Source organism: Rhinoraja longicauda, chromosome 7 (genome assembly GCF_053455715.1).
Source record: "Rhinoraja longicauda isolate Sanriku21f chromosome 7, sRhiLon1.1, whole genome shotgun sequence".
NCBI lineage: Eukaryota > Metazoa > Chordata > Chondrichthyes > Rajiformes > Arhynchobatidae > Rhinoraja > Rhinoraja longicauda.
The window spans coordinates 14,604,318-14,618,096 of NC_135959.1; the positions used below are offsets into that span (position 1 = coordinate 14,604,318).

Sequence of the window (13,779 nt, forward strand, 5' to 3'; positions counted from 1 at the left end):
ATATCCCTCCAAACTTGTCCTATCCATGTACCTGTCTAACTGTTTCTTAAATGTTGGGATAGTCCCAGCCTCAACTACCTCCTCCGGCAGCTTGTTCCATACACCCACCACCCTTTGTGTGAAAAAGTTACCCCTCAGATTCCTATTACTTTCAATGCTTCATCTCAAACGATTTTGAAGACGTGTAAGAAGGAACTGCAGATATCGGTTAAGACCGAAGGTAGGCACAAAAAGCTGGAGTAACTCAGCGGGACAGGCAGCATGTCTGGAGAGAAGGAATGGGTGACATTTCAGGTCGAGACCCTTATTCAGACCCGAAACGTCTCCCATCCCTTCTCTCCAGGGATGCTGCCTGTCCCGCTGAATTACTCCAGCTTTTTGTGTCTTTCATTTTTAAGATGTGTTCATAAACACATGTGTACCGCTGCCATGGACATCATGTGTTGTCCATCCCAAACTGCCCAAGAACAGAGTGGCTTGCTGGGCCATTTATGACACCACTTAATAATCAATTTGAAGAAATGTCCCGACCCACAATGTCATCTTTCCATTCCCTCCACAGATGCTGCCTGGCCTGCTGAGTTCCTCCAACACTTTGTGCTTTGATTAAGAATCAACCACGTGGCTGTATGGCTGAAGTCACATAAAAGGTGGATGTCCTAGTCAGAAGTGATCGGACTGTTTTTTATTGACAATCCAATAGTCTCACAATTGCCATCCCAATTCCTATAGTTTTGATTTCAGATTTATTTATATAATAAACAAATTAACTGAATATAGACTCATTGAAACTATTCATTAAAATAGGTATAAGAAAACAAACCACATACCTTCATCTATCCCTTCCATCCAGGTCAAATGGGTGGGGTTGGGTCTCTCAAAATAAAGCTCTCCATGCAAAGCAACATGCCTGTACTCAAGTGTTGAGTCCAGATGCTGAGAAGGTGGTTCAGGTACACTTCCACGTGACTTCCCCTGTGGAAGTTGGGATCACTCCAACTCCTTGAAGAGACCTCCCTGCAGTTCTCCTCTGAACTGCTGGCAAAAGGAAAGTTTTTTCTATCCAATGCCCTCCTTGTTGAACAGGGGTGCAGGACAGACAGGTGAGCTCAGATTTTTATTTCCAAAACCATCGGAAGTTTGGAAGGATGAGCCTTGAAATCCAATTGGGTTGCTGGGAGTTTTATTGTTAAACCGATACGATACAATTGCATCAATACGACAAGGCTTCACTGAAGTCCAATTTCTCAATGCAGCTCTGAATAAGTTCAGATGGCCCACCTTTTTTGTTTGCAGCGACAACATTGAAAATTAGCCTGAGAATACCAACCAAACACGGATAGGCTAACATTGAAACAAAACCACAAGTCACAGGATTCATTAGAAAGAGTGCCAGCTTTAGATTAGTAAAAAATAATCCTTTAATTTCCATCATGATTTAACAAGTAGGAAGTTCTAGCAATATAAAAGTAAGGAGAGGTAGTGTAAATTGAGCACTATAAAGGCAAGGCTGTTTAACAGTCTAGTGTAGAACACAGAGGTGTTAGGTTCCAGTTCATCTGATCAGAGATGTTTAAGCCGTACCAGCTTCACTGACATCGAATTGGCAAAGTTATGTGAATTTAAAAAACATCAAATATACACAGCACAAACTCCTATCAAGGCATCAACTCACAAATCTCACAGCTTTTCCAGGTGTGTTATTACAGAATTTTAGAACAAATATAGTGGGACACCACTGAATAAATAAACAATAATTCAAAATGGATTAACTTGTACAGAATGCACTGTACAACAGCATAAGTTGGAACTACACACAGAAGTTTGTATCCTCACAACACCATTAGAATGCCTCAGAGTAAATGATTCACATTGTTCTGAGTAAAATTTTCTCGGATCTGGCGAACTAATAGGGAAATTGCTGTTTGTACATGGAGGTGGTACATAGTCACACTCTAGATTTCAACCTTTGCTTTCAATGGTTTATAGCCTCTGCTAAAATATCAGGCAGAGAAACATCATGTGATCTCTGGAACGTTAGATCTCTGACAATGTGACAGCTTGCCCATAATTTTTCATTCCACTGCCTGCTATGTTGTTGTAGTCCACAATGGAAGAGTCTTTTCAAAGACATTCAGGCCTAGATAGTCCAGACTTTTATTTATAAACTTTGTGGTGACATCATTTCCGGGGCAAATTTCATCACCCCGGGCACTTCCTGTCGTGAATTATGCTTGTGTAATCATGGGCTTTCCTCAATATAAGCGCACCGAATAAAATCATTCCCCTTTTCAGCTTGATCTGCAACAGCACCATTTACAGAGAAGCCCCCACTGAGAAGTGTCCCCATGGAGCTAGGAACCTGACCTGTAAACATCCCCTTTACCTGCTGCGCCCACTGCTCCCAGTTTACACCCCATGCCTGATCCTACCTACTCGCCAATCTATAACCTCTTCCCATTCACACATTTCTTAAACCCCCAGCTTCTGACCAACAACCTATTGATCCCCAATCCATGAGCCATGACTTGCCAATCCTCGCCTCTCTGCCAGAGCCTTCTTTCTTGGTCCCCAGTCAGGTAATCTTTATCAATTTTGTACATTTCCACCCAAATGTTAAAAAAGGCTATTGAAGCTTCTAACATTGTCTCCTCTCCAGTAAAACGGCGAGGAAAAAACTGGTATTTAAAAAAAAATCTCTTCACTCTGGAAGATTCATGGTTTAAAAGCAAATAAGCAACAGGGAACACACATTTCTGGAGTGCATTCTGAACATTCACACCTCTCAACAGCAATTAATCATTCAAATAGCTGACTGAAGGTGATTCAAACACTCGTTGTACGTGAAATACGAATTGCACGACATCAGGATGAACCCAGACCGTGCATGAAGCTACATACAGCACTCTACACATATACACAGGTACATATATACAAATATAGATTCAGACATAAATAATTGTAGTGCCAATAACATGCAGATAGCAAGACCAAATGTAAGTGTGTAAAGATATTGAAATAACAAAATTTCACTACACTGAATTTATGACCAACAACCAAAATGTCACTACTTTTTGCATTGTTACCATGTAAACAATTTATCCTTGTATTGTAAGTGGTGGTGTATATTAAGTAAGACTACTGTTAGTACATGCAAGGTCTTAACCTATCAACTAAAGATACATGGTTTTTAGCACTTTTTTTGAATTGCAAGCCCTCTACGATTTGTCCAAAGAATGTACAATGTTGTACTAAACATAATTATATCACAGTGAAAGATAACTTCTGGCAATTTAGCAAATTAATTTGGCAGGTACTTATTTACCTACTAAGGTTCTCACTTCAAATGCATATAGTTAAGAAATTAGAAGGAAAACACTTATAGTGCAATTGCATTCCTACAAACATTTAAATACAAAACTAGGGCAATAGAACTTCCACGCTATGAGACAAGATTGTTGAAAATATTTTAAATGTTTCCCCCCCTATAAAGGAATATACTTCTGTACATTCATTTTGTTCATGTGTTTTGATATATGGCTCCCTGTGGGAGCTAGGGAGTAACACTGTACTTCAACTGTGGCTGACCAGGACAATAACTTCAGTAGGCATGTTAAACGGATGCTGTATGAGCAGTATATTACGTGGTTAGTGCCACATGTATGGGAGAATAGTGCCTATGGAGCAAATGTCCCTGAAGCTTTCTACACATGCGGCTTTATTCCCATGTTATATCTGGTTCCACCATGGACTAAATAGTAGCAATTCCTTGGTTAGTCAAAGAGTCCAGTATTAATAACACAATGCAGTAGATGGTAATCCAGATAGATCCTGGTCCTGGGTAACATCCAGGTTCAGGAGCAGCTTCCTCCGAAACAACCATCAGGCTAATGAACACTACGAACTCCAACTAAACTCTGAACTGCCTTGACTGCACTGGGGACTTGGGGCTGGGGTATTGATTTTCTCTCTACACTATGTTGTTTGTTATTATACATTGAACTTCTTTTTGTGGTTTATTATGGTGACTACTGAGTACTATGTTTACATATCTGTTGTGCTGCTGCAAGTAGGGATTTCATTGTGTAGGAAGGAACTGCAGATGCTGGTTTAAACCGAAGATAGACAGTTTAAAGGGTCTGGGAGAAAAGGGTCTCGACCCGAAACGCCACCTATTTATTTTCTCCACAGATGCTGTCTGACCTGCTGAGTTACTCCAGCTTTTTGTGTCTATCTTCAGTAGGAATTTCATTCTTCTGTTTCGGGATATATGACAATAAGACACTCTTGACTCTCGACTTATATCGTCTTCTAGTTCCTGTGTTCCTAGCTACTGACAGTCCAGCTGATTTTTTTAACATCCAAAATACCTGCTTCTTACCCCCTACAACTGGGAGAGACCGACATGAAAGTCTCCTGGTTTACAGGGAGAAGCAGCACTTTCCAACTCAGTGCTCGCTGGAAGCCCGCACTTAAAACACATCACAGGGCTATATTCACACATGTGCAGGCTCAAGTAAAAATGATAACAACTAGTAAAAAATCTGAAATACTAAGAAACCTCAAGTAACAAATACAATTGCAGCTACCACTAACTGGATAAAATATAATATATACACACATTTCCCACATTTTACGTGTCATGGAATAGTTTTGTTTTAAAGGAGTTGAACTATTATACAGAACGATAAACCATTACAAAACAAAAAGCAAAACTTAAAAAGCATAGAAATATATTTTGTTTTTACACATCGGATCCAAAACTCTCATCCTTTCAAATGCTGGAGAACTCTTTCGAAGACATCAAAACACATGTGGACTATTTGAACTTAGAACTTGTTTTAAAGTGTTCTGGATAAATGAAGCCATTCTGCTTTAAGCTCTCCCATCCCATTCTGTTCAATCATACAAGACCCTCCTGTACATTAAAACAAATTCAGCAAGTCAACAACTAGAACAATGCTCTAAATATAATGACCGACCAGAAGGGGATAAAGAAAATGCATACGCGGGGTTTTTTTTTCCACTGTCATATCCAAATGGATCCTTTACAAGAGAGGAGGTTGTGGCATGGTCTCGGAATCTGTATTGCACGTGTCGTCAGATTAGCTGAGCCTCCATCCCTCTACCTCTAAAAGAATCCAGTGTTGCAGTATACCAGATGCAGAAAACTTAGGGTTTTTTTAAAGAGAAGCCAAAGAAAGTTAAGTACCACCTACAGATTGTCAAGACAGGATACTACCTTTTCATCAATCAACATTGCAGACAAACTAATACACATTCAGTAGCTAGCAGCTAGTCGATTTCCAGGTATAATGTGGACGTTCCACACGAGAGGCTACTTGATTATCTGTGGCATATCGCTCCAAGCTTTTGCCTTTTTCTTCGCAAGTTCCATCCACGATGGTTGGTTGGAAGAAGGGGACATTTTATCTTTGCTGTGTTGATCTTTTCCATCTTTGTCGCCGGTGTTCTGTGTCACTGATGACGAATGCTTATTTACTGTTGGATTTAAAAAAAAAACAAGATTTTAAAAAAACTGCATGCAGGTTGGGAAGAATGCAAGTCACGTATTACACTTATTCAAACCAGACTTGCAATTTCACAGTGTCTTGTCTCATCTGTTAGAAACATTTCAAAACACAAAACGCAAATTGCTTTGACGTGCAGGAATGTTTTATACAAGTATGAACATAAAATGACAAAAATATTACTTAAAATATCATTCTAAATAATTAATAATAAAAAGTGAATTCCTCTACTGTGTATTAAATTATGTTACAATTGGATTATTAAAGAAATTATTCAGCCATTTATAATCATAATGAAAATATGTGTTGAACTACGATATTTATAGTCAAAACATTATTTAGCTTAATTACTTTTTTCTACTTTTAACACAGCACTCCTTAATTAACCCGACACAGTCCCTCTTAATTAGTTCTGCATGCATTTTACGGTGCTACTTGCTACAGGTACAAGTGTGGCTATTATTTGCAGTGCTGGTCTCTCTTCATCTACTCAATACATTTTGTGGAAACATAGAAAATGTAGAAAATAGGTGCAGGAGGAGGCCATATGGCCCTTCGAGCCAGCACTGCCATTCATTGTGATTAGCTGATCATCCATAATCAGCCTGCCTTCTCCCCATATCCCTTCATTCTGCTAGCCCCTAGAGCTCTATCTAACTCTCTTTTAAATTCATCCAGTGAATTGGCCTCCACTGCCCTCTGTGGCAGAGAATTTCACAAATTCATAACTCTTTGGGTGAAAAAGTTTTTTGCCACCTCAGTTTTAAATGACCTCCCCTTTATTCTTAAGGGCCTGTCCCACTTAGGCGATTTTAAGGCGACTGCCGGCGACTAGGCTGTCGCCGAACGTTCGCCGGGGTGTCACGGGCAAGATCGTGAGGAGTCTTCCAAAGATCGTAGTGGATCTCGGCGCGTTGCCGAGAAATCAAACGGTTTGAAATCTCTCGGCTACAGCTGGCTTGTCGCCAGGCATCGTAGCTTATTGCGGGCGCTGTCGCATGCTGTCCCCAGGTTTGATAGGTTCTCTTAAGATACATTTAGAAGCACATAATATTAAAATAAGTAAAGTCATTTCAAAATACCATTAAATGCTTGTGTTTAACCAATTTATTTACCATCAGGACATTTGACAGGTAGATTGGAGGCGACAGTTTGACGGTCAGGTAGGCGTGTGAATTTTCACGATGTTTTTGGCCTCAGCCATTACATTTAGAGTGGGCTCCAAACCCAGATATGCAACCCAGAAACCAGATATGCATCTCCCTTACATTTTCAAAGAATGCCCACACACTTTTCACAAAAATCCACTGAACCACTTTTAAAATTATTTTTTTAAGTACAGCTATTAGTAAACTGGAAGTAAATCCAGTTTATTCCTTGTTAGTGAAGCTTGGTTTTTAAGTAACCCATACAAGATGTTATAGTTGAAAACTCTCAAGTACTTACCGACTTGTCAGTGATTTCAGCGAAAACCAGGACGCCGGAGAAGCATTGACAGCGTGGGAATTTTCGCCATGTTTCAGAAGACGCTGTAATCTCGACCCGACTCGGCATTGTCGTGGTCATTGTCGTCAGGTAAAAGAAAAGTTCGGTGATCTGCTACGACTTTGACAGTCGCCGGCAGTCGCCAAAAAGATCGCCTAAGTGGGACAGGCCCTTTAGACTGGGGCCCTGGTTTTGGATTCCCCCAACATTGGGAACATTTTTCCTGCATCTAGCTTATCATATCATCATATCATATCATATATACAGCCGGAAACAGGCCTTTTCGGCCCACCAAGTCCGTGCCGCCCAGTGATCCCCGCACACTAACACTATCCTACACCCACTAGGGACAATTTTTACATTTACCCAGCCAATTAACCTACATACCTGTACGTCTTTGGAGTGTGGGAGGAAACCGAAGATCTCGGAGAAAACCCACGCAGGTCACGGGGAGAACGTACAAACTCCTTATAGTTCAGCACCCGTAGTCAGGATCGAACCTGAGTCTTCGGCGCTGCATTCGCTGTAAAGCAGCAACTCTACCGCTGCGCTACCGTACCGAGCTTGTCCAGTCCTTTTATAATTTTATACGTTTCTATAAGATCCTCTCTCATCTGTCTAAATTCCAGCGAATACAAGCCCAGTCTTTCCAATCTTTCCTCAGATGACAGTCCCGCCATCCTTCGTGAACCTACACTGCACTGCCTCAATAGCAAAGATGTCCTTCCTCAAATTAGGAGACCAAAACCGCACAACGTGGAAGCAGACCCTTTGGCCCACGGAGTCTGCACCGACCAGCGATCCCCATACACTCGCACTACCCTACACACTAAGAACAATTTCCAATTTTTACCGAAGCCAATTAACCTACAAACCTGTACATCTTTGGAGTGTGGGTGGAAACCGGAGCGCGTGGAGGAAAGCCACATGGATCACGGGGAGAACATACAAACTCCGTACAGACAGCACCCGTAGTCAGGATTGAACCCTGGTCTCTGGCGCTGTTAGGCAGCAACTCTACTTCTGCGTCACCTTGCCGCCCATATGAGGATGTTGCCGGGTCTAGAGAGTGTGAGCTATAGGGAGAGGTTGAGTAGGCTGGGTCTCTATTTCTTGGAGTGCAGGAGGATGAGGGTTAATCTTATAAAGTTGTATAAAATCATGAGAGGAATAGATCGGGTAGATGCACAGAGCCTCTTGCCCAGAGTAGGGGAATTTAAGACCAGAGGACATACGTTCAAGGTGAAGGGGAAAAGATTTAATAGGAATCTGAAGGGTAACTTTTTCACACAAAGGATGGTGGGTGTACGGAACAAGCTGCCAGATGAGGTAGTTGAGGCTGGGACTATCCCAACGTTTAAGAAACAGTTAGACAGGTACATGGATAGGACAGGTTTTGAGGGATATGGACCAAGCGCAGGCAGGTGGGACTGGTGTAGCTGGGACATGTTGGCCGGTGTGGGCAAGTTGGACCGAAGGGCCTGTTTCCACACTGTATCACTCTATGACTCTAATATTCCTCTATTCGTGTTCCCTTGTCCCAATCTCTCATTTCCTACCTCATCGTCTACCTGCGTTTGTTGAAAAAGTTTGCCGTGGAAATTTCTATATTTGATATATTAAAAGAATGAGTGTTGGTTTCAGCCTTACCTATCACAGGACTTGTTTTGGGAGAAGCTTTCTTCTGGGGTTCTGCTAAACATGGCTTCTGTTCCACTCTACATTCCTGGGTAGGTTTGCCTGAGGTTGACGACTTGGAGTGAGTGCTTTTCGAGTCAATTGGTGTATTTGTGGCTTCCTGAAAAGACGAACAAGCATAACCTGCAAATGGGGTTTACAATACGTGCAAGGCAACATTGTATGCTATGCATTGAAGCTGAAATGCATTCCAGTATAATGTCAACAAGAGCAACATCACTCATGTATTATGAAAATATAATAGGTTAAAGTAAACAACGATACTGTACCTGGAATTGGCATTTATGATATTTGTTGTAATAATATATTAACATGCTACAAATGACGAATCTTTGATGTAACACTGCTTTGAAATCAAAGAAATGTTAAGGATGGTTAGCAAATGCTTGATTGTAAATATAATTTAGATTTTTTTGCATTGGATTACCATGCAAAGATCTGTTTCTGTTCATCATTTGATGTACAAGTGGGAGAACACATGAGCCTTCCTTATGCTTATCGATGTTCTCCAGAGATGCTGCCTGACCGTTGAGTTACTTCAGCACTTCTTTTTTGTAAACCAGTATCTGCAGTTCCTTGTGTTTCTAGACTTCCTTGTGTGCAGAATTTCAGCAGAAGGTGAAGGCTGGAGAATTTAAACTGCACGAAAACAAGAAAATCGGAGCAGGAGTGGAACACCAAGTCCCACAAGCTTGCCCTATCACTCAAGGTGACCGTGACTGATCTATTCTGGTTTCAACTTCTCTTCTAAAACACAAGGAAAGTTTGCTTGTTGGAATACCAATTAGTACCAGCTCTTCCCAATAGACCATCCTTGTGGACAACAAGGGCAGCAAAAACCACTGGCAAATCTTACAAGTAGCAAGAACTGTTTGCGAGCAAATTTTTATAAAGAACCAAAGATTTCTGGGTAAGAAGAAAGCCTAGATCATCAGAGAACAATTAGAAGACTGTATGAATATGATGGATGTTGAGGAAATTAAGACACTGCATAACTAACACATTTGAAGCTGCCAGTAAATTGACAGCTCAGTGGGATAGTTAACAACTAGATGATATAGGTCAGAGTTCATTCAGCACTCAATAGATAATATAACATAAAAAGTGAAATAAAAACATTATTGATCCAAAACAAAACAAAAGCCTAAAGTCTCTAATGTGTCCAAGACAATTGATAGTTCGATTTAGTTGGTGTTGACGGTGTTTAATAGCCTGATGGTTGTAGGGAAGAAGCTGTTCCTGAACCTGGAAGTCATGGTTTTCAGACACCTTGAAGTCATGGTTTTCAGACTCAGGATGGCTTGATTGTACTCATGCGTAGTCTTTTCTTTGACTGGATAGCACACAAACAAAAGCTTTTCAATGTGCCTTGATACACAAGACAAAAATAAATTAAACTAAACTAAAACTTACATTGCGATAGCAAGCTTATGAACATATTTGCTCATCGCTTGAAACATAGAAACATAAAATAGGTGCAGGAGGAGGCCATTTGACCCTTCGAGCCAGCATCGCCATTCACTGTGATCATGGCTGATCGTCCCCAATCAATAACCCGTGCCTGCCTTCTCCCCATATCCCTTGATTCCTCTAGCTCCCAGAGCTCTATCTAACTCTCTCTCTTAAATCCATCCAGTGATTTGGCCTCCACTGCCCTCTGTGGCAGAGAATTCCACAAATTCACATCTCTCTGGGTGAAAAAGTTTTTTCTCACCTCAGTTTTAAATGGCCTCCCCTTTATTCTAAGACTGTGGCCCCTGGTTCTGGACTCGCCCAACATTGGGAAAAAATTTCCTGCATCTAACTTGTTCAGTCCTTTTATGATTTTATATGTTTCTATAAGATCCCCTCATCCTTCTAAACTCCAGTGAATACAAGCCTAGTCTTTTCAATCTTTCCTCATATGTCAGTCCCACCATCCCAGGGATCAATCTCGTGAACCTATGCTGCACTGCATCAATTACAAGGATGTCCTTCCTCAAATTAGGAGACTAAAACTGTACACAATACTCCAGATGTGGTATTTTAGTTTTATTCCATCCCTGACTTCCCTTGTCAGCCATGGTTGCCTCCTACTCCCCTTAGAATCTTTCTTCCTTTTTGGAATGAAGTGATCCTGCATCTTCCGGATTATGCCCAGGAATTCCTGCCATTGCTGTTCCACCGTCAATCCTGCTCGGATCCCTTTCCAGTCTACCTTGGCCAGCTCCTCTCTCATGCCTTCATAGTCCCCTTTGTTCAACTACAACACTGACACTTCCGATTTAACCTTCTCCTTCTCAAATTGCAGATTAAAACGAATCATATTATGATCACTACCTCCAAGCGGTTCCTTTACCTCGAGTTCTCTTATCAAATCTGGTTCATTGGACAACACTAAATCCAGAATTGCCTTTTCTCTGGTAGGCTCCATTACAAGCTGCTCTAAGAATCCAACAAGCTGCTCTAAGAATCCAACAAGTTGCTCTATGAATCCAGGGAAGCACAGTGCTCTCAGAACTTGAGGGAAGCACGGTGGCGCAGCGGTAGAGTTGCTGCCTTATAGCACTCGACATCGGGTTTGATCCTGACTGCGGGTGCTGCCTGTACGGAATTTGTACCTTCTCCCCGTGACCTGGGTAGGTTTTCCTCGGGAGCTCCGGTTTCCTCTCACACTCCAAAGATGTACAGGTTTGTAGGTTGATTGGCTTTGGTAAAATTGAAATTTGTCCCTTGTGCGTGGAATAGTGTTAGTGTGCGGGGATCGCTGGTTGGCTTGGACTCGGTGGGCCGAAGGGCCTGTTTCCACGCTGTATCGCTGAACTAAACTTGATTTTGGACAATCTGGCCTCTTCTTCAAACACCCCTTCTTTAAATTTCACAGCAGGTGAATGGTAACCCTTATTTTCTTTGTTCTCAGCGCTGTTTGGGAATTGGTCCATAGATGTGCTGCCACATGGTATGTCAGAAAGAGCCCTGCACACTTAACTAGCTGCAATCCTGGGGCCATGTTCCAAGGAAGGTTGTAGTCAACAAACTAGATTCCCTGAATCTGAAGAATTCTGAAGAAGTCTGAAGAAGGGTCTCGACCCGAAACTTCACCCATTCCTTCTCTCCCGAGATGCTGCCTGACCTGCTGAGTTACTCCAGCATTTTGTGAATAAATCGATTTGTACCAGCATCTGCAGTTATTTTCTTAAACTAGATTCCCTCATTTGTTAGAAACTTAACTTCAAACGTTGAAAAGTTTGAGAAGTAAAGGAGATTTATCTCACTCTCCACATTCCAATAAACTGCACAGGTGACCCATCACCGAGAGATTGATTTGTGCTTGTGGAAATTAGGAGCATTTACACCTTGTCAGGCTGTCACTTTCCAGAAGCTTCTGTCATTCAGCAATAAAAATTAAATCACAAAAACGTACTGCTTATAAAAATCAGCACGTCAGATACTGCCATAGATTGATAATTGTTCTTATATTTGAAAGAAACTCCTGCATGTCAAGATATCCAATTTGTCACTTTTTGTCAGCAGTGTCTGGTTTTCTCCCTTTCTCACTGAAATACTTCTTTGCTGTTAAATTAACAGTCAGCTTATCAGACAAGCATCTCCTTTAATTTGCAGCAGCAGCATTAGTGAAGTCAGTGCAGTCACATCAAATTAACCCAAAAGCAAAGTTCTGGACCAGTTTTCTCTCGTTCCTACAGTCAAGGCTTCCGTTTAGTTCACATCTAATGGTCACTGGCAGTTGTTGGAAAAGCAAAATACATTTGTACATGATGTCCAAGTGTAGTTAATACAGTGTAAAACAGCAGGTGGCACAGCGGTGCACCTGGTAGAGTTGCTGCCTCACAATGCCAGAGACCCAGATTCAATCCTGGCCCTGGGTGCTCTCTGTATGGAGTTTGCACGTTTTTAATTTAGTTTCTTGTGACTTTTACTGAGGTACAGTGAAAAGCTTTTGTTGCGTGCTTCCTTTCTCCCTGTGACTGCGTGGATTTCCTCCGGGTGCTACAGTTTCTTTCCACGTCCCAAAGACGTGCGGGTTTGTAGGTTAATTGGGCCCAGTTTGCAGGAAATGGATGCGTGAACGGGATAACATAGAACCAGTGTGAACAGGTGATTGATGGTAAACATGGACGGTGAGCCGAACGGCTCTACGCTGTAGCTCCAAACTAAACAAAAGTAAACTAAACAACACCAACATCAATAGGGTGGCACGGTGGCACAGTGGTAGAGTTGCTGCCTTACAGCACCAGAGACCCGAGTTCGATCATGACCATGGGTGCTGTCTGTACGGTGTTTGTACATTCTCCCTGTGACCACGTGGGTTTTCTCTGGGTGCCCCGGTTTCCTCCCACACTCCAGAGACGTACAGGTTTGTCAGTTAATTGTCCCTAGTGTGTAGGATACTCTTAGTGTTCGGGCTGATCGCTGGACAGTGAGGACTCGGTGGGCCTCAATCCGCACTGTGTCTCTAAAGTCTAACCGTAAATTCTAAAGCAACTTTACGTAGCAAAACATCGCAAGGTATTAAATAGATTACCAAAAGCTTGAACAAAGAGGTTAGATCTTTAGAGCATTTTAAAGGGAGTGCAGATTAGGAGAGAATTCGAAACCCTCGCTGAAGGCATAGATATCATTGGTGCAGCGACTGTGCCACTCTGTAATTTACAGAGGTCACAAGTAAAAGGATAAAATCCTGTGGAGTAAATGTCACAACATTGGATCGTTTGCATCCATCTCCACAATGGGATGCAAGTTAAAGTGACAACTGTTGGTAGATCATACTGCTGAGTATGTACAGGGGGATGTGAAATCTTATACAGGAAGGAACAGCAGATGCTGGTTTAAACCGAAGATGGACACAAAAAGCTGGAGTAACTCAGCGGGATAGGTAACATCTCTGGAGAGAAGGAATCGGTGACGTTTCGACCCGAAACGTCACCCATTCCTTCTCCCCAGAGATGCTGCCTGTCCGGCTGAGTTACTCCAGCTTTTTGTGTCTGTCTTCGGTGAGAAATCTCACTTGCTCTTTAACATTGGTGTACCATTCCTTCCTTTACTTGAGTGATTTCACGTAAGA

General features: G+C 41.8%; 1 protein-coding gene across 8 annotated transcripts in view; it reads right to left on the minus strand.

Annotated features, from left to right (window-relative positions):
* Nucleotides 1–1,298: 1,298 nt before the first annotated feature.
* LOC144595096 (CRACD-like protein) overlaps nucleotides 1,299–13,779 on the minus strand; it is a 145,931-nt gene continuing 133,450 nt past the window's right edge. For 5 of the 8 annotated variants that reach the window (XM_078402147.1, XM_078402143.1, XM_078402144.1 and 2 more), the window contains 2 exons: nucleotides 8,667–8,814; nucleotides 1,300–5,502 (listed from right to left, as the gene is read on the minus strand). In XM_078402147.1, coding sequence (XP_078258273.1) covers nucleotides 5,339–5,502; nucleotides 8,667–8,814 — 312 coding nt within the window. In that variant the 3' untranslated portion in view covers nucleotides 1,300–5,338. Of the gene's footprint in view, nucleotides 5,503–8,666; nucleotides 8,815–13,779 lie in introns of all 8 variants that reach the window. The other 3 variants (XM_078402140.1, XM_078402139.1, XM_078402141.1) reach the window with 1 other exon arrangement.